The sequence below is a fragment of the Chlorocebus sabaeus genome, chromosome 21 (assembly GCF_047675955.1).
Source record: "Chlorocebus sabaeus isolate Y175 chromosome 21, mChlSab1.0.hap1, whole genome shotgun sequence".
Taxonomy (NCBI): domain Eukaryota; kingdom Metazoa; phylum Chordata; class Mammalia; order Primates; family Cercopithecidae; genus Chlorocebus; species Chlorocebus sabaeus.
Genome location: NC_132924.1, coordinates 95,669,629 through 95,695,009, shown reverse-complemented (window position 1 = coordinate 95,695,009; position 25,381 = coordinate 95,669,629). Strand labels below are relative to the sequence as shown.

The window sequence follows — 25,381 nt, the reverse complement described above, 5'->3', positions numbered from 1 at the left end:
TACAGATTCAACTATTTTATTGAGATAAGTATAGTTAGTAAATAATTATTTTAAAATAATAGCTCATTCCTTTTTTCCAGAAGATGAAATGTTAATACCAAATGAAATACTAAAGATATTTCATGATATGCAAAAATTTGCCACATTATTGCTGTTGTTTTATATACATACATATATGTATATATACGTATCTTCATATATATATATAAATATATGGAATTTACCTTGTGGTAGAGTATGTGTGTGTGTATATTATATATACATATATATACACACACTTAGAGAATATATATGCATATTTCCTAGGCTATAGAAGTCCCATGGTTTTTATGTCTGAGGTCAAACTTCTTATGTTCTTGCCTTTGAACATTTTGATCCATTATTTAATATAGTTTAGTTCAGTTCACATACGATAATTTTATATCTAATTAACTCATTCATCTTTTCCCTGTTTTAAGTTTTCAAAGGGAAATGTGGTTTGGGAAATGCATTTTTAAGACTCTTAGAACTGTTCTACAAGAATCCATGGTAAACTGCTATTTCTGAGTCAGATTTTTTAATGCATAATTTAGAAGGTAGCTATAAGAGAATTCTTTAAAGGCTTTGTATCTAGCAAACAGAATGCCACCTGATTATTTCATACATAACTTCACACAGGGAATGTGTTGCTCTTGAGAGTTTGGGAATGACTTCATTTCCTTATGTTCTTTTTGTATGAAATTACAAAAAGAACATTAGTTACCTTGTAGTCGTTAGGTAATTCTCAATGATTAAGGAAAAAGACTGGTTTTTATTTTTGTTTTTGAGGGGGTTGCTTCTTGGAAAATGGGTCAACACAGAGGGGATATCAGAGTACAAGAACCTTTCAAATACAGTTGAAATTATTCTGTTTTGGAATAAAATTAAGACAAGTTGTTCACCGTTAGAGGTGAATTTGTGTTATTTCTATCATTAGGGTAAGGTGAAATACATAAAGGTCATAAATACCTGAAAAGTTCCACAGTAAGACAACTATGAAGGCTGTGTCATCATCAGCTATTACCTGCTTTGTTGTTAAGTAATTGGTTTATCGTCTTCCAAGAAAATTTGGAGATTGACCTGGGCAATGAAGGGAGTGAAAAAAGGGATCCCAGTCAAGAGAAATACATGATTCAGAAAATGTAACATGTTTGATCAATAATGAATAAATCTGTATGTGTAGATAATGCAATTATCCAAGAGGCTAGAAAGGTAGATTGTTATAAAATGTGGGAAGTCCCGAATGTTAGGCTAAAGTGTATGGTGGTGTTTGGTCGTCATTCTCTCTTATTCATAGTCTTACATTTCTTTCTTTCTTTTCTTTTCTTTCCTTTTCTTTTCTTTTCTTTTCTTTTCTTTCTTTTCTTCTTTTTTTTTTTTTTTGAGACGGAGTCTACCTCTGTTGCCCAGGCTGGAGTGCAGTGGCGCCATCTTGGCTCACTGCAACCTCCGCCACATGCCTTAGCCCCTGGAGTAGATGGGATTACGGTCGTGAGCTACCACACCTGGTTAATTTTTCATTTTTCATAGAGGGGGGTTTTGCCATGTTGCCCAAGCTGGTCTCCAACTCCTGGCCTCAAGCGATCTACCCACCTCGGCCTCCTAAAGTGCTGGGATTATAGGCGTAAGCTACCATACCAAGCCCGTGGTTGTATATTCTTATTCATTTGCTTCCTCCCTCACTGTTTTCATCCTCCCTTTCCCTCCTTCCTCCTCCCTCTCCCTCCTCCTCTCCTTTTTCTCCCTCTCCTTCCTCCCTCTGTTCTCTTCCCTGTACCCCCTTGGAAATTTTCACCTAATCAAGGGTAATGAGAATCATATGCAGAAATAGGGGAACCATATTGAGGAATGGGTGATAAAATCAGTTCAGTTTTAGTTTGAGGTCGTTGTGAGATGCCTGAAAGCAAAGGCCTGGCCTTCAGTTGGAAGTGCAAAGCTGGAACCCAAGGAGAGAGGCCCAACTGTGTGCTGACGTATAACATTGCATGAGAAATTACTGCAGACACTGAGGCCTAGAACAGCTGAGGACAGAGCTCATGTGTTTGTGGGCTGAGAGTGTAGGGAGCCAGCAAGGAAAACAGCAGAAATGATCACAGTCAGTTGCGTAGAGTTATGCTCTATCTTTTTTGTAAATAATTTTTTATTCAAGTGATGGTGGAGGATTGACACTTATTGATAAGGTAAATTAATTTGCTAATACTTAATAAAGCTTTTGACCAGTGTTTTGAGGCCGAGATGCAAAATATATGCATATTTGGCATTTACAAATGAAATACTGGGCTGCTAGATGTGGTAAGCAAGAAAGTGTTAGGAAGAGTGTTCTTTTGGAATCAGCATTAGATTTGTACTGATTATTTATTGTAATGTATTGTCTGTAAATCACTAGATTTATAGATGATATAAATACGGTGGACCAGCTAGGAATTAATCTCAGGGAGGACACCAAATTTATGTAACATCATAAACCCTAGTCTACTTATATTTTCACAATAAAGGATAAAGATAAATATTATAAGAAAATAACAATGCAATTCACTCGAAAAGAGTATGACATAATTGGTGTGGGGACAAAGAGAAAAAACTAATTGATTTTTTTTCAGTAGGGGAAGGAAGAGTGCAATTAACTAGGATTAACATATACAAAGACATCATTATGGAAAAACACAGTTATTAATCCCCCTTTTCAGTGATTGACAATATTAATATTAGGACATTTATCTTGGTTCTAGAAAACAGATTTATTAGAGAGGGCAATGATGCTAAACAGTGCTGTGAAAAACATTTTTAAAAGATATTTTTTCTTTAAGATATAAGTAAATTTAATGAATTCAAATTTTTGATGTTCACAGTTTTTAAAGTACTAGAAGAGCAATATAATAAGTTGTAAAACAAAAAAAAAAGCTGTTAGGTGAAACTTAGTGAAGTTATTTTATGCTATATTTAACATTTTCTTAATTGTAGGATAGTTGGCTTCCAGCACAGGCTTCCGGTTCTCCCTAGGACTTCTGCAAAGGGAGATTTGCTGATCTCGAAGACCTTCCTATTTCCCAGAGCCGCTCCCATGCAACAGGAGAGTAACTGGGCAAGGAGAGCCTAGGGTTTGATATTTTTAAGGCAAGATTAATAGACTATTACAATAGGTCATTAATTTCTCTCTCTCTCTTTTTTTTTTTTTTTTTTTGAGGTGGAGTCTCACTCTGCCTCCCAGGCTGGAGTGCAGTAATGTGACGTAGACTCACTGCAACCTCCGCCTCCTGGGTTCAAGCAATTCTCCTGCCTCAGCCTCTGAGTAGCTGGTTACAGGCGCCTTCCACCACGCCTGGCTAGTTTTTGTATTTTTAGTAGAGATGGGGTTTCACCATGTTGGCCAGGCTGGTCTCGAACTCTTGACCTCAAGTGATCCACCTGCCTCAGCTTCCCAAAGTGCTGGGATTACAGGCGTGAGCCACCATGGCTAGCCTCAATTTCTCCATTTTTAATATTTCTATCTTTGCAAATCTATCCTGATGCTGTCAGTCCAGAAAAACATTTTTCTCATGATTGAATACCCATAATGATAATCTGTTTTACTTACTATTTTTACTTATTTTAATATAAAATATGAACTCCTGGAGAGCCACAACTTTAGTAGTTACTGAAAATCCTGCAACAGGGTATGCTGTACTGTTGGCATAGAAAACATGTATATAGAATTAATAAAATCATGCCATTCAGGTTAACATTATTAAGACCCTATATTTTAGTGTTCCTTTACAAAGAATTCAGAAAATCTCTAAGTGTAAGTCTGAAGATGTGTGGGACTGAGGTGACTGTTTTCCCTGGTTTATGTATCAAAAGTCATATGGCCTCTCCTAGAATGAAATAATAGAGGCTTTCATACAGAAGATTCATGGTTCTTTATCTCTTTTCAATTAATCACCCTTTTGAGAACCTCAAATAAGCTATGAAATTCAAATAATTCCCCAAAGGAAAAAATATGCATCTCTACAAAATTTTGCTCACAATTTCAGTAGTTTTACAGACTTCCAAAGGTCCAATTCAAGAATTCCCTAACCTAGAGAATTTTGAATGTGGAAACAGTAATCCCTGTGTAATGAACAGGAGGAAAATAAAAGCATATTTTCTGTACTAAATATTTGTCAAATATTTTGATAATTGAAGTGACAAAATTATCTGTATAATAGAAACTAGAAGCATTGCAGATAATAAAGATACATTAGGGATCTGTTATGATCAAGGACAAATGACCCTTTTAAAAAGACCTGTAAAATATTATCTGCCAGGAAAGGACATCTGTGAGGAAAGTCATCTATTGTTAAACAAAATGTTGAAATCAGAAGTTAAAAGAAAATGACATTGAAAGGTGAAATTGCTGTGGTAGAGTGAAGCCTTACCTCTGACCTCTATTACAAACCCCAGAGTTCACATATTCTTACTTTATTTATCTCACAGCCTAAATCCAGCACTAGGATTTAGTGGGTCAACAATATATTTTTTAATTTTTTATTTTTTTTTATTTTTTAGGGAACAGCATGGAAACATTTTAAATTATAGTGCCCTAGATCTAAATTTTGCCCATTCAGGCTCTTATTTAATTTTTATCCCCTTCCCTTCTCTCTCTCTCTCTCTCTCTCTCTCTCTCTCTCTCTCTCTCTCTCTGTCTCTCTGTGTGTGTGGGTGTGGGTGTGGGTGTGCATGCACAACCACTTATTTAAATTCTACTGATGGTTCAGTAAAGAAAGATAATTATTTTCACTGTGACAGAGTTTGCAGCCATACTGGCAAATTGAAATAGTGCTTGAAGTGGCTAGAGAAACACTGTAATGTACACGCACACCCAAAGAAAGAGAGGGAGTGCAGAAGAGGGAAAGGGAGAGAAAGACCTGGTCAGGGACTCATAATACCTGAAAATCCCTGCATACTGGTCTGCGTAGGTCTCAACTATATGGTTCTAGGTTTCGCTCTACATGACTCTAGGTGGATTGGATGTGGACTGTGAGGGAGAGAGATGTCGAAGATGACATGTAGGTTTTGGGCCTGAGCAACTGGTAGAGAGGCATGCCATTTATCACATGGCATTACTCAGGAATGATTGGGGTAGGAAGCTGAAAATCAAGATTCTATTCTGCGCTTGTTAATTTCAGTGTGCCTTGTCTTCACATAAGCTGAAACTCAAGTGGGCAATGGGAAATGTAAGTCTGGAACTCCTGCAAGAGGTTCGTGCTATAGATAAACACTTGGAAGGTCAGAGACTAGATGCTGCTTATGATCATAGGTTTTGAGGAGAGCATCCAGGCAGTGAATATTTAGACTGAGAAAAAGTCAGAGTCCCCAGACCTGAAGTCTCCAATGTTTATGAGTGCTCAAGAGACCACATCTCCAGTTTCCTAATGACAATTAAAAGAAAACCGTATTTGGCTTAGTATAATTTATTTTGAAGTATTTTGTAAAATGGAGTACATCATTATTAAAGCTAACCAACTGGGGACTGACTGGAGGGAGATGGGTGTGGGTATAAAAGGGCATCATGAGGATTCATTGTGGTGTTAGAACTGTGGAGTGTCTTGATGGTGGTTATTCGTGGACCTATGTAAGTAATAAATTGTGGACAGCTGAACGCACACACAAAGGAGCACACATAAAACTGAGGAAATGTGAATTAGATGGGTGATTACATCACCAAAGTCGGGATCCTGGTTATGACAGAATACTGTAGTTTTATAAGGTGCCTTCATTAGGGAAAACTGGGAAAAGCATATAATGGATATTTTTCTACTTTTTACAGTTATATGTAAATCAAAATTGCCTCCATTGAAGAAGTCTGCCTTTAGGAAAATGCTCATAACAATTACATAAAGTTTCAGTTAAATAAATTATGTTGAAAATAAGTTTAAAAAACTCAAAACTCAAAAGAAAACATGCAACATTAAACTAAGATTCTCACATGTAAAAAAGAAAGTTAACCAACTAATTTACCCCCTTCAATTCTAACATTACATAAAATGAGGATAACTGATTAAATTTTTATCCATTGCCTTCATTAGCTTTTTCCTTTTTTGGTAAACATGTTGCTTGGAAGTATGCTTTTCCAATTTCACAGAATGACACCAGCATTCACTGAAGTTAGTACCCTTTGGCCTCTGAAAATTTAGGTTTATGAAGAGAAGGCTACTAAAAGACTAGGACTTAGGGTTCAAAGTGGCAGACTAGAGGATCTAGTGTGTACTGCTCTCATGGAGAGGAAACAGTGATGAGTAAACATGGACTCTGTAAGTGGATCATCTAAGAAACCACGTCAGGATGCATCAAGGGAGCAATGGGACATGGAGAACAGAGAAGATCGAAGCTGGGCAGCCACCTGCCTGGGGTCAGCATGGAGCCAGGAGAAGCTCCTCAACACAGGGAAAGAATTAGTGAGTGAGAGTCCTCGGGGGATCCACACTTCCCATAGTGACCTGTGCAATCCTGGGAATGTGAAAACCGCATGATTCCCTTGGGCCTCTAGACTGATACAGAGAGCTACCCAGAGTTTTTGCAGAGGCAACACTCAAGTCCATGGGGACCCCCACAGGCCTTGGACTCTGGAGCAGCCTGGTTGGTACCAGGTGCCATGGCCCTGACAGAGGCTTCAGTCATGGTGCTGGAGATGGTCAGATTGCTCTACTCCTTCTTGACAGAAAACCTGCTAAACCCCTGTGGTTTAGCAGAGCTTTGCATTCCCCCAGGGAGCACTTGGATGGTGGATTGGGTGACTCCACTCATCCTGCTCGTAACTGGATAGGATTCAACTTCACCCTGCTCCTAACTTGGGCAGAGCCACAAGCAGGGGGTGGGGAGGATGCCCTCCCTCTCAGGATACTGAAAAGGGTGAGATCCCTGGGCTCTCAGGACGTCGGGGGAGGAGGGCATGCCTCCCTCTGAAGGGCTTTCCGGGAAGGGTAGAGCCTGTCTGCCAACCACAGTCTCTGCCTTAGGGAGCTCTGTAGACCAGAACACCTAAGAAAGAAAATGTGAACGTGGTGCTAGTGATCAAAAGGGGCTCCTCCAAGGCCTACAAGCAGACCTGGTGAGGTTGTCAGCTCTCTCTCCCCTGACCACAGAGTACTTCTATGCGTATGCCAAAATACAAAAGAGCTACATGGCTGAGTAAGAGGCTGTCTGCTGGCCACCACTCTTAAGGAGCACCTACTGGATTACGGCCCAAATGAAACACCAAAAATATTATGCCAGCATACAGCACCTGTGAAACCTAAGGCAAAAATCTAGACATAAATAAAGATAATGTACAGAGCCTTGGCTCTCTGCATGCACCCAGAAATGGAGCCAACTGACTATACTCAACTTATGTCACAGTTAAAGTAACATCAGCCCTCACATATGAAAAAGAATCGGTGCAAGAAACGCTGGCAACTCAAAAAGGCAGAGTGTCTCTTTATGCTGAAACAAACACATTAACCCATCAGCAATAGTTCTTAACCAGATTGTAATGACTCTACTGGACAGGCAGAGAATTCAGAATCTGGGTGGCAGCAAAGCTTACCAAGATCCAGGAAAAAGTTGAAACCCAATCCAAGGCATTCAAGGAATTTCGTAAAACAGCCCAAGAGCTAAAAGACAAAATAGCCGTTTTAAAGAAGGAATCAACTGAACTTTTTCAATTGAAGGATTTGCTTCCAGAATTTCATAATAGGCCAGGCACAGTGGCTCATGCTTGTAATCCCAGCACTTAGGGAGACCAAGGCAAGAGTTCGAGGTCCATGAGTTTGACATCAAGGACCTCAAGGCCCATGAGTTTGAGGTCAGCCTCCCATTCTCTACAAATATTGGCTACGTGTGGTGGTGCGCAGTTATAGTCCCAACTACTTGGGAGGCTGAGGTAAGAGGATCACTTGAATCAGGGAGGTCTAGGCTGCAGTGAGCTGTGATCATGCCACTGCTCTCTAACCTTGGCCACAGAGTGAGATGCTGTCTCAGGAAAAAAAACAAAAAAACAAAACAAAACAAAAAACCCAAAATTTCGTAATGCAGTCAGAAGCGTTACAACAGAATAGTGCAAACTGAGGAAGGAATCTCAGAGCTTAACGACCAGTTCTTCAAGTCAACTTTGTCAGACAAAAAGAAAAAAAATAAACAATTTTTAAAAATAAAACCGTTGAGAAACTTGAGTTTATATGAAGACACCAAATCTACAACTCATTGGCATTCCTGACAGAGGAAAGAGAGTAAGCAACTTGGAAAACATTTGAGGATATAGTCCATGGAAAATTCCCCCATCTCACTAGAGAGTTGGACATACTAATTTAAGAAATACAGAGAATTCTGACAAGATAGTATACAAGATGACCAACCCCAAGGCACATAGCCGTCAGATTCACCAAGTTCAACAACAAAAACAAATCTTAAAGACAGGCCAAGTGTGGTGTCTTACACCTGTAATCTCAGCACTTTGGGATGCCCAGGAAGGCAGATCACATCAGGTCAGAAGTTCAAGACCAGCCTGGTCAACATGGTGAAACCTTGTCTTTACTAAAAATACAAAAATTAGCTTGGCATGGTGATGTGTACCTGTAATCCCAGCTACTTGGGAAGCTGAGGCAGGAGAATTGCTTGAACCTGGGAGGTGGAGGTTGCAGTGAGCTGACATTGCACCACTGCACTCCAGCCTGAGCAACAGAGTGAGACTCCATCTCAGAAAAAAAAAAAAAAAAAAAAAAAAAGACACCTCTGGTGGAAACCTTACGAGCCAGAAGAGGATAGGGGCCTGTTTTCAGCTTTCTTAAAGAACAGAAATTCAAACCAATAAATTCATATCCTGCCAAACTAAGCTTCCTAAGTGAAGGAGAAATAAAATACTTCTCAGATAAGCAAGTACTAAAGGAATTCGTTAACACTAGACTATCCTCACAAGAGGTCCTTAAGGGAGTGCTAAACATGGAAATGAAACACCAAAACCTGCTACCACAAAAACATACTTAAGCACACAGCCCACAGACAACATAAGGCATTCATACAGTAAAGTCTACAAAACAACCAGCTAACAAAATAACAGAATCAAAATCTCACATATCAGTACTATCCCTGAATGTAAATGGTCTCAAAACCCCAGTTAAATGGCATAGAGCAGCAAGCTAGATAAAAAAGACAAGAACCAACTGTCTGTTGTCTTCAAGAGAGTCACCTCAAGTGTAATAATACCACAGGCTCAAAGTAAAGAGGCAGAGAAAGATCTATCATGCAAATGGAAAACAAAACAAAAAAAATGTAAAAGCTGCTATTCTCATATCAGATAGAATAGATTTTAAACCAATAACAATCAGGAAGGACAAAGAAGGGCGTTACAAAATGAAAAAGGGTTCAATTCAACAGGAAGACTTAACTATCCTAAATATATACACACCCAACACTGGAGCACAAAGACTCATAAAACAGGTTCTTCTTAACCTGTGAAAAAATTTGGTCACATATTAATAGTCAGAGACTTCAACACCCCACTGACGGCATTAGATCATTCAGGCAGAAAACTATCAAATTCCAGAATTAAACTCAACACTTGACCAATTGGACCTAATAGACATCTACAGAATACTCTACCTAACAATCACAGAATATACATTCTTCTCATCTGCACACAGAACATATTCTAAGATTGACACATGCTTGGTGATAACACAAGTCTCAATTCAAAAAACTGAAATACTACCAAGTACTCTTTTGGACCACAAGGCAATAAAAGTGGAAATCAATACCAAGAAGATCTCTCAGACCTACATAAAACATGGAAATTAAACAACTTTCTCCTCAGTAAATCCTGGGTGAACAATGAAATTAAGACAGAAATCAAAAACTTGCTTAAAAGTAAGGAAAATAGAGACAGAACTAACGAAAATCTTTGGGATGCAGCTAAAGCAGTGTTAAAAGGAAAGTTTACAGTGCTAAACACCTTCATCAAGGAGTTAGAAATATTTCAAATTAACGACCTAACATTACACATGGAGGAACTACGAAAACATCCAACCCCAAAGCTACCAGAAGAAATAACTAAAATCAACAAAGAACTGAATGAAATTGAGATGCAAAAGTTCATGCAAAAAATTAATGAAACTAAGAGTTGGTTTTTCGATATCATAAACAGGATTGATAGACTGCTAGCTAGATTAACAAAAGAAAAAGGATCCAAACAAGTGTAACCAGAAATGACAAAGATGGCATTACAGAAGATCTCAAAGAAATATAAAAAAAAAAAAAAGATCCTTAGAGACAATTTTGAAAACCTTTGTATATGCAGAATAGAAAATCTGGAGGAAATGCATAAATTACTGGAAACACACAACCTCCCGAGATTGAACCAGGCAGGAAGTGAAAACCTGAACAGACCAATAACAAATGCTGAAATTGAATGAGTAATTTGAAAATTGCAAACCAAAAAGAGCCCTGGAACGGTAGCTTCGTAGCTCAGCATTCATAGCTGAATTCTACCAGATGTACAAAGAAGAACTGATACCAATCCTCCTGAAGCTGTTTTTAAAAAATCTTCCTTAACTTATTCTACAAAGCCAGCATCATCCTGACACTAAAATCTGGAAGAGACACAATGAAATAAGAAATCTGTAGACCAATGTCCCTAATGAATAGAGTCACAAAACTCCTCAGTAAAATACTAGCAAACAGAATCCAGCTGCATAGCAAAAAGTTAATTCACCACAATCAAGCAGTATTCCTGGGATGCAAGGTTGGCTCAGCATAAGCAAATCAATAAATATGATTCACCTCATAAACAGAACCAAAATTAAAAACCACATAATATCAATAGATGCAGAAAAAGCCTTCAATGAAGTCCAATTTTCCTTTATGATAAAAACCCTCAACAGGCTAGGCATTGAAGAAACGTATCATAAAAATAAGAGCCATCTATGGCAAACACACAGCCAGTATCATACTGGATGCAGAAAAGCTGGAATTATTCCCCTTGAGAACTGGAACATGACAAGAGTGCCCACTCACATCACTCCTGTTCAACATAGTACTAGAAGCCTAGCCAGAGAAATCAGGCAATAGAAAGAAATAAAAGGCGTCCATATAGGAAAAGAGGATGTAAAATTATCTTTCTTTGTTAATGATATTCTATATATAGAAAACCCTAAAGACTGCCAAAAGGCTTCTTGAACTGATAAATGACCTCAGTAAAGTTTCAAAGTACAAAATCAACATACAAAAATCAATGGCATTTCTATACACCAGTAAAATTCTAGCTGAGAGCCAAATCAAGAACACAATCCCATTTACAATAGACAAACACACCAAACAAAAAACCCTAGGAATACATCTAACCAAGGAGGTGAAAGATCTCTATAGGCAGAGCTACACAATACTGCTTAGAAAATGACAAATATAACAAATAAGTGGAAAAATATTCCATATTCATGGAATGGAAAAATCAGTATCATTAAAATGATCATACTGCCCAAAGCAATTTATAGAATCAGTGCTCTCCCTATCAAAATAGCAACACGATTTTTCAGAGTTAGAAAAATCTATTCTGAAATTCACATGGAACCTAAAAGCCCAAATAGGCAAAACAATCCTAAGCAAAAAGAGAAAAGCCAGAGACATCACACTACCCAACTTCAAAGTATACGATAAAGCTAAAGTAACCAAAACAGCATCATACTAGTACAAACACAGACACATAGACAAATGGAACAGCATAGAGAACTCAGAAATGCGTACCTACAACTATCTGATCTTTGATAAAATTAACAAAAATAAGCAATGGGGAAAGGACTCCCTCTTCAATAAATGATGCTGGAATAACTGGCTAGCCATATGTAGAAGATTGAAATTAGACCCCTACCTTTCATCATATACAAAAATTAACTCAGGGTGGATTAAAGACTTAAATGTAAGACTTCAAAGTATAAAAATTCTAAAAGAAATACTACAAAATACCCTTCTTGACATCAGCTTTGGCAAATAACTCATGGCTAAGTCGACAAAAGCAATTGCAATGAAAACAAAAATTGACAAGTGGGACCTAATTAAAGAGATTGTGCACAGCAAAAGAAATAACCAACAGTCAACCCACAGCCTACAGAATGGGAGAGAATATTTGCAAACTATGCATCTGACAAAGATCTAATATACAGATATTTACAAGGAACTTAAGCAAAATCAATCCAATTAAAAAATGGGCAAAGGACATGATCAGACACTTCTCAAAAGATGTACAATGGCCAAAAAACATGAGCAAATGCTCAACATCACTAATCATCAGAGAAATGCAAATGAAAGCCACAATGAGATAGATACCATCTCACAGCAGTCAGAATGGCTATTATCAAAAAGTAAAACAAACAAACAAACAAACAAAAAAAACCAACAGATGCTGGTGAGGCTGCAGAGAAAAGCAATGTTTATATTCTGTGGGTGGTAATCCAAATTACTTTAGCCACTGTGGAAAGTAGTTTAAAGATTTCTCAAAGAAGTTAAAACACAACTACTGTTACACCTAGAAATCCTACTACTGGGTATGTACCCAAAGAAAAATAACTCGTTCTATCAAAAGGACACTTGCACCCATATGGTCATTGACACACTAATGACAATAGCAAAGACCTGGTATTAATATAGGTGTCCATTAATAGTGGGTTGGATAAAGAAAATATTATATAGATACATAAAATATTTTATAATATAAATATCTATATATACACATACACATATATACCATGGATTATTATACAACCCTAAAAAAGAATGAAATAATATTCTTTGTAGCAATGTGGATGCAGCTGGAAGCCATTATCCTAAGCAAATTAACACCTGAACATAAAACCAAACACCACACATTCTCACATGTAAATAAAAGCTAAACATTGAATGCACGTAGATACAAAGATGGGATTAGTACACTGGGGAATGATTGACCAAGGGAAATGTGAGCTGAAAAACTATATGGGATACTATGCTCACCACCTGGGTAATGGGACCATCCATATCCCCAACCTCAACAACATGTAGTATACCTATGTAACAACCCTGCATGTGTACCCCCTTGAATCTGAAATAAAAAAAAAAAAAAAGACAATGTAGTGCCCCAATGCTCTACATTGTTTTTTGTTTGTTTGTTTGTTTTTTGCTTCCTTTTTTTTCAGACAAATGTGATCAAGCCACTAATTTTTTTTAAAGACAGACCAGGTGCGGTGGCCCATGCCTGTAATTCCAGTACTTAGGAAGGCAGAGGCAGGAGGGTCACTTGAGCCCAGGAGTTCAAGACAAGCCTGGGCAACATAGCGAGAACTCCATCTCCACAAAAAGAAAAAAATATGTAGTTGTAGATTGTCTTTTACAAACAAAACTACCAAAATTTAGAAATAACTCAAACAATTTCACTTACAATTAAGTAAGTGCTGTTAATCTATATAAATACAAAAAGATGATAGCGTTTCTAGTGAAGTTTGAAAAACTGGCCTTTTGTTTTAAGATATTAAATGCTATTTTTGTTGGAGCTGTGAGAAAAAATATAATTCCTTTATATGCAAGTAACTTTTTTATTTCTTTTGAAGAAATATGTATCAGCATTTAAGTAAAGGCCATAATATATTTTATATTACATTTAGTACATTTGAGGTATTATTATAGTTTCAGTGTTCTTATGGTTTAATTTTTAGGAGCTTGGAATGAGAGATTTCAGTTAACCTGGAACATGTACTTATTACATATTACTTTTCTTCATAATTACATTAGTTTTTTTTTTTTTTTTTTTTTTTTGAGACGGAGTTTGGTTCTTGTTGCCCAGGCTGGAGTACAATGGTGTGGTCTCCGCTCACTGCAACCTGAATATCCAGGGTTCAAGTGATTCTCCTGCCTCAGCCTCCCAAGTAGCTAGGATTACAGATGTGTGCCACCACACCAGGCTAATTTTTTTGTATTTTTATTAGAGACAGGGTTCACCGTGTTGGCCAGGCTGGTCTTGAACTCCTGACTTCAAGTAATCCACCCGCCTCGGCCTCCCAAAGTGCTGGGATTACAGGCATGAGCTACCGTACCTGGCCAATTACATTAGTTTTTAATTTGAATCATTTTGGTTTTATACACAGTGTAGAGAAACTTGTTTCTGTTCGATTTTGAATCATATTCATCAACTAAAATTAAGTTTATTAGTTCTATGAGATGACATAGAAAGAAACTCCTTTATAACAACGACTTAATTTAAGAAAATCTTGCCTGTTTTTTTAACTTATTTTAAAATGAAATTGGTTTTTTAAAAATCAACTTGGAAACATATTTTAGACAGATAATCTCAGGCTTTTTGTGTATTTTTTCCCAAGAGAAAATTAATATGCATATCCTCAATTTAACATTTTGTGTATATCTATAAAGAAAATAAGAAGACTTCCTTCTGTCTCTCTGACCTATTGTTTGTGCTGGAGACAGAGTGATCTTTCCTTTCCAAAGTTTATGTCTGATCATATCACTCCTCCACTTTAAACCTCTCAAGGAAGTCTCCTTGTTGTAGGAACTAACTCCAGATTCCCTAATGTGGCTTGTGAAGAGTAACTTATGAAGTTGCCCTGCTTCTCTCTCCAGTCCTGTCCCTCACCCTGCCTCTTCTGGTATCTCATTCCAAAATAACCACTGTGTGTGTCCAGTTTTACCTCCTCACCTCCAGACTTTTGGTTTTCTCTTGTAGAAACATCTTCCTCTTTTTTTTTTTTTTTTTTTTTTGACTCTTCATATAAATTGCCTTATCACCATAGTGTTAATCTGGTTTGTTTCTACTCATGTTTTTGAGGACTTTCTTATTTGAGGATGTTTTTAAAAATGTAACCTGGTCAATTTGTTGTTCTTCAGGAAAGGGACAAGTAAACCGTATTCTCCTTGGTGTTTAATGCTATTCTCAATCTTAATCGAATCTTTAGATGATCCTTTACTAAAGTGTATTGTGCGGTTTAGGCTTCTTCGTGATGAGAGTGCAAAAGGAGAAAAAACTAAAGTCAAGAGAAAATTAACACTTAACCTCCTCACTTTAACATTTTTATAAAGGAACTAATAAATATTGAGTGAATGGGTGAAAAGGTATGAGCAAAGTTAAAATAAGTTATAGAAAAAGTTAAGGATTAGTTCATAAAGTGAAAATAATTCTCCATGTAAATGGGAGATTTCTTAAAAAGAAAAAAAAGATGAGAGCACACTTTTCTTGTTTTCAGTCAAATTTAGAACAGGAGAATGGATTTCTAATATGGTGCCAATCCTTAAAAGAATGGAAGGGTTTCTTGGCAGTATTAGTCTATTGGTATTAGAATGAGGAGTATATGAAGACTTAAGTGGTGGAAAGTTAGTCAATCAAAGAGTACTTTTATAGTTTAGTACTAATACAAACGTATTATTAAAACAAAGGGAATGTTTTAAAGTACAAAGAAAGAAGTGAAGCATTACTCAGCATCTCGTCCTCCAGAAATACATGGTGAGAACTTGAAAGAACAAAACAAGAGGTTCATATATCTGGAACTATTTAGGACTGACCTAATGATCAAGAAATCCAATTTCCTGATTTTGTGGTTTTGTAAATAAAACCACAATGAGAAACTACCCAATAAATTTATCTAGTCTGCCAATCTAATTAAACAGCCTCCTGTATTCTCTTTGTAATAGATATCTGATACGGTCTATTAAACATTTTTGAGTCATTTAATCTTTGCCTTGGTCTGTGGGTCACTGCTATTAAGTAATCACAATATGTGTAACTTCTGTTTTGTTTTTAAGCTGGATAATGCAGACGAACAAGCAGCCCAGATCAGAAGGGAACTTGATGGCCGGCTGCAATTGGCAGATAAAATGGCAAAGGTAAATTATTAACTTGGACATACTGTACCCCGTTCCTTTCTTTACATAGATTTCTGTGAGCTGAAAAAGTGTTTTGTATAGTTTTAAAAAAGCCAGCATAATTTTAACATTTTCTTCTCTACACATAGACCTCTTAATCCCAAATATCTGAATGCATGTTATCTAGATGGAACATATTATTCATTTTACATTACATATTCATCCTTAATATGTGAACTGTTTAATTTTAATGATAACTTTTATAGACTTTTCTTGAAGCAGTGCATGAGTTTCTCAAACTGCCAGATCTAGAAGAGTTTTAATGTTGTACTAAGCAAAATATAACCAGGGAGAAAAAACTCCTCCCCACAAAATCATATAATACATTCCTAAGTATACAGCAGAGTTATTGGCACATAGTGGTTCCAACTGATATTTAATTGAATGACTAAATGCATGAAAAAATATAATTTTAAGTATCTAGTATACAATCTGGCAGATAAAGTGTATTTGATACAAGAAATTCATCATATTGTACTTATTTGTATGATCACTGTGTATCATGAATAGAAATAGATTTCAGACAAAAGCCACGAGTTTTTTCTAGTACTTAAGGTTTTTAGAGAGACTGGAACTTAGTTGTCTAAATCATTCTTTAGTGAATTTATTGATTAACTTGCTTCAGTAGTATGAAAATTTTAGTTCTTTTCAATGGACTTGCAGTTATAGTGCTGTTGATTGCTTTGAGCATAAGATTCTTTCCCTTTCCTTTCTGTTTAGCAAAAACTTCCAATATTTGATGGACAGTCTCTCTATATCTCTCTCATAACATGTATACAATAAACTGCACACATCTTCATTTTACAGTTTAATGAATGTTTATACATACACCTTGTGTGGCCACCTCCCAAATCAAGATAGTGAACTCTTCCAGCATTCAAGAAGTTATATCCCATACTAATTTTAACAATTATTTTTGTAATTCTGCAAAGAAAATTTGTATTTGTAAATATTAATATATATGTTTTTAAAATGCTAGTACTGTTTAAACGTATATTAAAAAGTAGAGGAAAGGTTGAGAAATTAGAGAGAAACAATAAAATGAGAAAAATTGAGAGAAATTGTGTAACAAGAATGACAGTAAGTTGTAAGAACCAAGCTGGAATTAGATCACGAGGAACAATCTCTAAATGAATGAAGATACAATGTGCTATAAATTAGGGGCCAAAGAGTTACATTTGCACAGAGGGCAGTGGTTGAAAGGATAACATGCCTTATTTTTGTCCTCTGGGTTTCTAGGAAGGTTGTATACTTGTATATAGATTTTACCTGAGACTGGACACATTGTCATATGCAAAGCTTTAGAATAAAGTTTAAGTGATTTTCTGGAGAGTTATGGGACTGGAATAAAAGCCTCAGACGTATTCTCAGGTTCATGACTGAGAAGAAGGCACGTTCATAAACGCCTGGGCTGAGTCAGAAGAAAGGGTTAGTGATGAACACACAAAGGCTTCTTCTTGAGAAAACCCTGATGGTTTCATCAGAGATGTTGACAGAGTGGAAAAAGCATGGAGAAAGAAGTAAAGCCGATGGGTTTGGAAGGCAAAATATACCTCTAAAAATAGGATACCTTTTGATGAAAATATTGACATAGCAGATTGAGCGGGTTTAATTGCTTTCCACTTCAAGTTCACCAAAGTGAAGCCATCTTAATGAAATATTTTTAAGGCTAATAACAATTGACTGACCTTGTTGAATTATATTCTGACAATAATCCTACAAACCTTGTAAGGGCAGATGATATCATGAAGTTAATTTCATAGAAGAGGAAATTGAGGCTTAGACAAGATTATTTATTTCACCATGATTACATAACAAATAAGTGGCTGAGGCAGACCTCAAATCCTGGCCTTGCCTCCGGAGCCTGAGCTCGCTCTCTTACATCCTGCTGCCTCTGCAATCTGATAATTCCAGAAGTGTGGTTGATAAATAGCTATTAGTTGGCATTCAGGAACACCTCCTTCTGTATTTCCCAGAACAACACAATATAATAACAATAAAACTACAGGGCAAAATCTCTGTTTCAAGAGGGATGTTGACTTTAATACTTTAGCCAAGAGGTGATTAGGAAGTAGTGAACAAAATGTGTACAGAGCCAGAAAGACCTGTGACCAAATTCATGATTGCTGTTTTCTAAACGTAATAGTAGGCATGATACTTAACACTTTCGAGCCTCATTTTTTCTATCCACAAATTAATTGAACAAATATTTATTGAACACCAACTATACAGCCAGGCTATCTTAGTTACTTGGGATACATTGGGATAAAATGAGACAAAAATATTTCTGCCAGGCCCTGGTGGAACTTACATTTTATTTGCGATAGCCCCACAATAAGCAGTAAACATGCCATGTAACTGAATTATGGAAGGTGATCATTGTTACTTAGAAAATAGATCAGAAAAAGCGGGATGGAGAATGTAAGAGGGAGATGTGGGTGGTTACAGTTTTCAGTCAAGTGGTCAGGGCAGGCCAATTCTTGATAGTACAGTCCCTCCAGATACTCAGGCCAAAAAACTTGGAATCATCTTTGACCCCTTTTTCTCATACCTCATGCAACTTATCAGGAAATCCTTTTATCTCTACCTTCACAGTATTTCCAGAATGTGACAGTTGCTGCCATCCTCCCCCTTCTAGTGTAGTCCAGTCATCTTTGTCTCTTGTCTCGATCATTGTTCTGTCCTTTTAGTCAGTCTCCTGGATTCTACCCCTGTCCCCATTAACACAACAGCCAGCAATGTTCTGCACTAAATCTGTGATGATTCCCTATGTTGCTGAGAAAAAAAGAAAAGTTCTTAAAATGGCCTGCAAAGTCCTGTGTGATCTGTTCTTTGTTACCCCTCTGACTTTATCCTCCTCTAAACTCTTGCCCTTGCTCAATCCACTTTGGCTATGGTGGCCTCCTTGCCTTTCCTTGCCACAGGGCCTTGGCCCTGACTCTTCACCTGCAGCGAACATCCACTGACATTTACATGGCTTGCTCCCTGCTGTAGTCAGGTTCTCCAGAGAGACAGAACCAATGGGAGATTATGTCTATATTTTCATATATCTAGACAAATATCTAGGTACATATAATAAATATGTATATAATATTTAAAGTAGATGTTATGCATACATGGTGTGTGTGTGTGTGTGTGTGTATATATATATACATGTGTGGGGGAGCAGGGCAGGGAGAGAGAGAGAGATTGATGGTGTTCAAGGAATTGGCTTCCACAGCTGTGGGCACTGGCAAGTCCAGAATCCATAGGACAAGTAGGCAGGCTGGAAATTCAGGTGAGGGTTGATGTTACAGTCTTAACATCTGTAGGGCGGACTGGCAGGCGAGAAACTGTGTTTTAGATTTAACATCTGAAATCTGTAGGGCGGACTGGCAGGCGAGAAACTGTGTTTTAGTCTTGAGGCAAAATTGCTGCTTTAGGAAACCTTCACCTTTGGTCATAAGTCCGTCAACTGAGTGAATGAGACCTACCTATAGATGTAGGAGGGTGATCTGATTTACTGAATCTACTGATTGTAAATGTTATTAACATCTAAAGAATATCTTGATAGCAACACTTTAACTCGTATTTGACCCAACAACTGGGCACCATAGCCTAGCCAGATTGACAAACAAAATTAATAATCATACTTTCTCATTCACTTTTAGCTCAAAGGGCATCATCTCCTCATTGAGACCTTCCCCGACCACCCCGTTTAAAACTGCAACCCTTCTCACCACTCACTCTGTGTTCCTTCTAGACTTTTTCTCCATGTCACTTACCACTTTCTACCATAAGAAATTATTTCCTTGTTTACTAAGTGTATTGCCTCACAGTAAAATAGAAGTTTCATGGCAGCAGAGGACTTTGTCCATTATCTTCATGGTTCTGTCCAGGAGCCTGGAGTAGAACACATAGCAGACCCTCAGGGAATGTTTATCGAATGACTGAGTCTTACGTGCTGGCGTATTTGTGAGAAAGCTGGGGCTGTGAAGAATTCTTGAATTATTTGTAGACCCCTCCCTTTTCTCCCACTCATTTGAATTGAAAGGAAGAGAGAATACCAATATGGTAAGGATAACTGAATCGGCTCTAATTTGTACCAAAAACATTTAAACACTTCAACGATTTAGTTAGGTTTGCAACCAGCTTCAAAACCAGTAGTTCACTTAATGCCATGATGCTGAGATTAGAACCTAAAATTAATATGGGGCATGGGAAGCAGCAGAGATCAGCTTAGAGAAACTATCCTAGGGTATGAAATCCAGATGTCGTCTAGTGGAAGGTTAACAGCACTTAAGAAAAAGTGATTATACTTGAATAATGAGAAAACCTTTTAAATAAACAAATACTGTTTTTGGGTATACCATGTATTAAGACCACTAGTGACCTATGCTGTACAGAGGACCTAATTAGAACGCATAGCTTATAAGAGTGACTCACAGTTAGACAACTAGGAAATAACCCTATTTCTGGTTCAATTCTAGTTTAAAAGAATGAATTTTAAATGTATATTTGTCTGATATACAATTAGTTTTGTTGTTTGCCAGTGAGGGACAACACAAGCAGGCTAAATAGAGTTGATGAAATATTATCAATAAACCTCAAAGTTTTAAAACAGAATTTTGAGCTTTTTCAGAGAAAAAAATTCAAGTATAGTCTAGTCCCTGAAAAATTTGGAATTACTGATAAAAGAGCAAATTTGGAGATGCCTGCTTTTCTCCTGTTTGACAGATGATAGTTAATGAAATATTTATAGTTAAAGCTAAATACAAATAGATTTTTTTCTTGTGCTAATGCTAGATTTTCCATAACATGTTGAAAATTTGAAAGCAAAGCATTAGTATATCAGCACTTTCAGATATGTGACATACTCGCCTTTTTATTTGTTAAACTATACTTTTTAAGGATAAAATTATGATTTTCATACAAATATAAAATGGACACACAATAGAGATTTTATTCAATGCATAATTATTAAGCAAACAAGTTAGATATTAAAACCAGACCAAAGAGCATGTGAGAAACTAGGTGTTTGGGGGCATTACTAAGATAAGATTAATGGACTTAATTAAAAATTGATTAATTTATAATACAGATTTAAACTGAACCTTTGGGTTATATTATTCACCAAACATTATTTGCACCTCTTTCAGACGCAGTTTTACAAGGTAACGTGTAACTTTATTGTCTGGAACCTTTAATCAATAATAAATAATAAGGTGAACCAAGATCTTTTCCCCAAATGATCATTGGATGGCCTTCACCTCCATATGACATTGAAAGGATCTGCCCACTCATTGCTTTGCCTTATTTCTCAGTCTTGGATGCTTTTTCTGACAGCCTTAAAGTTAGTCCAAAAAATAAAATATGTTTTTTATGGATCATTTTGCTTTTTTCCCCTCTCTTTGCTTATACTGAAAAATTATTCTAAAGACAATTCCTTCCCTCCTCCACCCCACTAAAGGAAACCCAGGTATTCTATAGCTGGGTAGTTGCCTGTTTTTTTGAGGATACAAATTTGCTATTTTGGAATGTTGCTTCAAACTGTAGAGAAGTTTTAAAAGGATACTTAAGAACCTTCTTTGGGAAAGTTAATTTTTAATATAGATATTTAATCTGTGACATTATGCAATTTTAATTTTGATTAAATTATTTTAAAAAGAAATATATGAAGGTTATATTGGGGGAAAAGAAAAACAGGTGGCCTGCGACTCTGGGACTGATCTGTGAAGTGGTGCCAGATGTTCCTTCCCATCCCATGAACGAACTGGTGCAAGTGAGTCAGAGACTAGATGCAGGTTGACAAGAGCACGCTGGATGCTTTCCAGTTGTACTAGTAATGCAGATTTCTTAGGTTAGATTTTGAATGATGTCAAGGGAGAAAACGTAAAGGCTGTGCTGGAGCATTCAGCAGTCATTTGAAAGATGGCCGCTTTAGGCTTTCATCCTCCGGCCAGTTCTATGCAGTGGTGGTCATTTTACACTAGGCTTCATGTTGTAAAACTATATACCCTCTGTCTTTAAGAGAGAAAACCTAAGTGCCAGGTTGGCAAACATTAAAGAAAGAGCCAAGAATGTGAGGGAACAAAGTGCTCTCATTTGCTGTTCTGGGGAATATAAATTTATTATAATCTTCTCTAAGAATGATTTGGCACTACCAAAGAATGATTTGGTAAATATCAATATTTGGAATGTCCTTTTAATTGAGCAGAAGAAACAAATCTGATTGCAGAGTTAAAATTATTGAATGACAATGCTGATATAATTTAGCAAGAAAATAGAATCTTCCAAATTGATATTGTTACTTTTTCCCTTGATAGTTTTTATCATAAATTTCCTTTTGCTTTAAACTTTTTCTAAGCCTTTAGTAAAAAACTGAATTTATAGCCACAAGAGATCTTGGCACATTAATGTGAAAATTTACTAATTTTAGAAATATGACCATATCACTCTTCAATAATGTGAGTTTTTAATGCCTATTTATGAAAAAGCATACCCTTCCAACAATGTATATCTGTGGTAAGAAATAGGGCTATTGTTAAAATGTTTGTTTCCTAACTGGCAAATCTGTGTGTCCTGAATTTTTTTTATAGACCAGTTATCTCAAGCATTGCAAAGCTACTAGTGGCTAAGGTTCATCTATACACTAAAATATCTTCCATGCATGTTTTCGGAGTTTGTTTTTCCTTAAGCAGATCTTATCACAAATAAAGTTAATGTGAAAATATATGTGATTTTTTCATTTTGTACTGCAATGATCCTTAATAAGATATCTGAAGTACCTTAGATATAATAAAAAATGCCAAAGCCTGAGGATTTTAAAGCCTAGTGACTGAAGTAGGGTAGATATGTTGAGAGTGTTGTAATTTCTGAGACAGCAAAGTATATACATCATACAATTTTTTTAATGAGGAAATTGAAATATGACTTATGTAACACTATTATTTTAAAAATTATTTTCAAGGAAAGAAAATTCCCCAAATTTATAGCAAAAGATATGGAGAATATGTATATAGAAGAGTTGCGGTCTTCGGTGAATTTGCTAATGGCCAATTTGGAAAGTCTTCCAGTTTCGAAAGGTGGTCCAGAATTTAAATTACAAAAATTAAAACGTTCACAGAACTCTGCATTTTTGGACATAGGAGATGAGAATGAGATTCAGCTGTCAAAGTCCGACGTGGTGCTGTCATTCACCTTAGAGGTAAGTAGCTTTGTCTCATGCTCACCTCTGGCAGCATAAATGAGGCTGCAAAATAATTTCTGTTGACCTTTGCAGTAACTTTTAGAATTTAAAACAGTGTAATATATGTTGGAGATGTTAAATTATTCTTCATTTGTTGGACACTCAGCTTGTATATGCAAATTAATGCAAATTTTCCTTTAAACATAACAACAGTATTAGGATTAAATAATAAAATAATAAAAGTTTTAAGGCAAATCTTCTTTATGCCATCGAGGCTAGTGTAAGTTTACTGATAAAATAGGGCGAGCATTGTGGCTCACACCTGTAATCCCGCACTTTGGGAGGCCTAGGCAAGAAGATCACTTAAGCCAAGAAGTTTAAGACCAGCCTAGGCAACATAGCGAGACCCTGTTTCCTTAAAAAAAGAAAAAAAGAATTATCTGATCATGATGGTGCCTGTAGTCCCAGCTACTTGGGAGGCTGAGACGGGAGAATTGCTTGAGCCCAGGTGGTTGAGGTTACATTGAACAGTGATCATGACACTGCATTCCAGCCTGACTGACGGAATGAGACCCTGTCTCAAAAATACAACAATAACAAAAATTCATTGATAAAATAAGCATCAAAATGCACATTGGTAGAAATAGCAATTCAATATATAATTGAATTCTTTGTAATTTGGGAACTCCTTTCAGATTTTTGGTTAACCTTTCTTTTTAAATCTACTTTACCCGTAGGATCATTTTACTAGGATCATATCGAATAAGCCAGTTATAATGCACATTATTAGGTATCATGAATGATGAGAAATGGAGAATTCTTCTTTTTCAGGACTTCAAGTTTTATTACAGGCACAGTACATATTAGAGCAAGAACAAAAGTCATACATTTACAATTGTATTCTCCAAAACTTCAGAATTTCATATTTTATGCAAATCACTGGAAACCGAAGACTAATACTCATTGTACAACTTTCTATTGATGCTTTACATATCTCTTCATTGATCATCTATGTATATGGGCTTATCTAGTTATATGTCTGTGGGTTTGTACACCACAACACACACACACACACCCCCACCCCTGACATCTTTAGTTCCCAGGAGAAAGAATGTATGTGAGGCATTAAGATAAAAGATTATAACATAATAATTAGGAGAGTCAAGTCACCATTTGGCTGAAACTCAAGCTTCCCCTCCCCATAATTTTTATTCCATTAGTAAATAGTAACAATGTGACACTTTAATTCATAGCTCTTTCAAAAATTATATTGAGGCTTATAGCTCCTTCCTTTTATCCTCTCTGCTGGTTCCCAGTGCTGCCATTTGCATTTGCTGATTGACAAATAAAAGTAAATACAGTCTTACGAAGAACAATTTTCAATTTCTTTATTGAAACTTCATTTCCTTAGTTTATGGCAGAAGAAGAAAACTTCTATTTTTATTCTTTTTTCCCCATATATTTAACTCTGAGATACATTCAAACTTGAGGACATCTGCCTCTCACTTTCTTGACTTCAGGATTAATGATTTAGTTGTAGGTTAATAAATTAAACTTAGTGTCATATTGGAACTATGAGGCTTTCTTCTGACTCAAGATTCGATTCTGGGCTTACCTAATGACTTTACCAAATGGTTTCATTACTGGGTTTCTTCTCAGCCTTTTCAATCTTATAACATAAGGATGTCTGACTTGAAACTACATAGCATGTTACCTGTAGAATTTCCTCATCATTCCTGTCTCAGATCTCCTGCTGAGTGGAATACAAAACGTCAACTCTTTTCTATTTTTTAAGACTTTTTACAAAACAAAGTTTGTCCCTTAATTATAGTATAACTTTTTCCAACAAGAGTTTATCTTATTTATTTATTTATTTATTTATTTGGAGACTGAGTCTCTCTCTGTTGCCCATACTGGGCATTCCTGTCTCAGATCTCCTGCTGAGTGAAATACAAAACGTCAACTCTTTTCTATTTTTTAAGACTTTATACAAAACAAAATTCGTCCCTTAATTATAGTATAACTTTTTCCAATAAGAGTGTATCTTATTTATTTATTTGGAGACTGAGTCTCTCTCTGTTGCCCATACTGGAGTGCAGTGGCGTTATCTCTGCTCACCACAACCTCCACCTCCTAGGTTCAAATGGTTCTCCTGTTTCAGCCTCCTGAGTAGCTGGGACTATAGGCATGCAATACCATGCCTGGCTAATTTTTTTTTTTTTTTTGTATTTTTAATAGAGATGGGGTTTTGCCATCTTGCCCAAGCTGTTCTTGAACTCCTGAGCTCAGACAATCCACCCACCTCTGCCTCCA

At 36.5% G+C, this 25,381-nt stretch overlaps 1 protein-coding gene across 8 annotated transcripts in view; it reads left to right on the top strand.

Moving 5' to 3' along the window:
* CADPS2 (calcium dependent secretion activator 2) overlaps positions 1-25,381 on the top strand; it is a 560,307-nt gene that overhangs the window by 227,401 nt on the left and 307,525 nt on the right. For all 8 annotated transcript variants that reach the window (XM_073009305.1, XM_073009306.1, XM_073009312.1 and 5 more), the window contains exons 4-5: positions 15,781-15,861; positions 22,850-23,086. In XM_073009305.1, the coding sequence (XP_072865406.1) occupies positions 15,781-15,861; positions 22,850-23,086 (318 nt within the window). The remainder of the gene's footprint in view (positions 1-15,780; positions 15,862-22,849; positions 23,087-25,381) is intronic.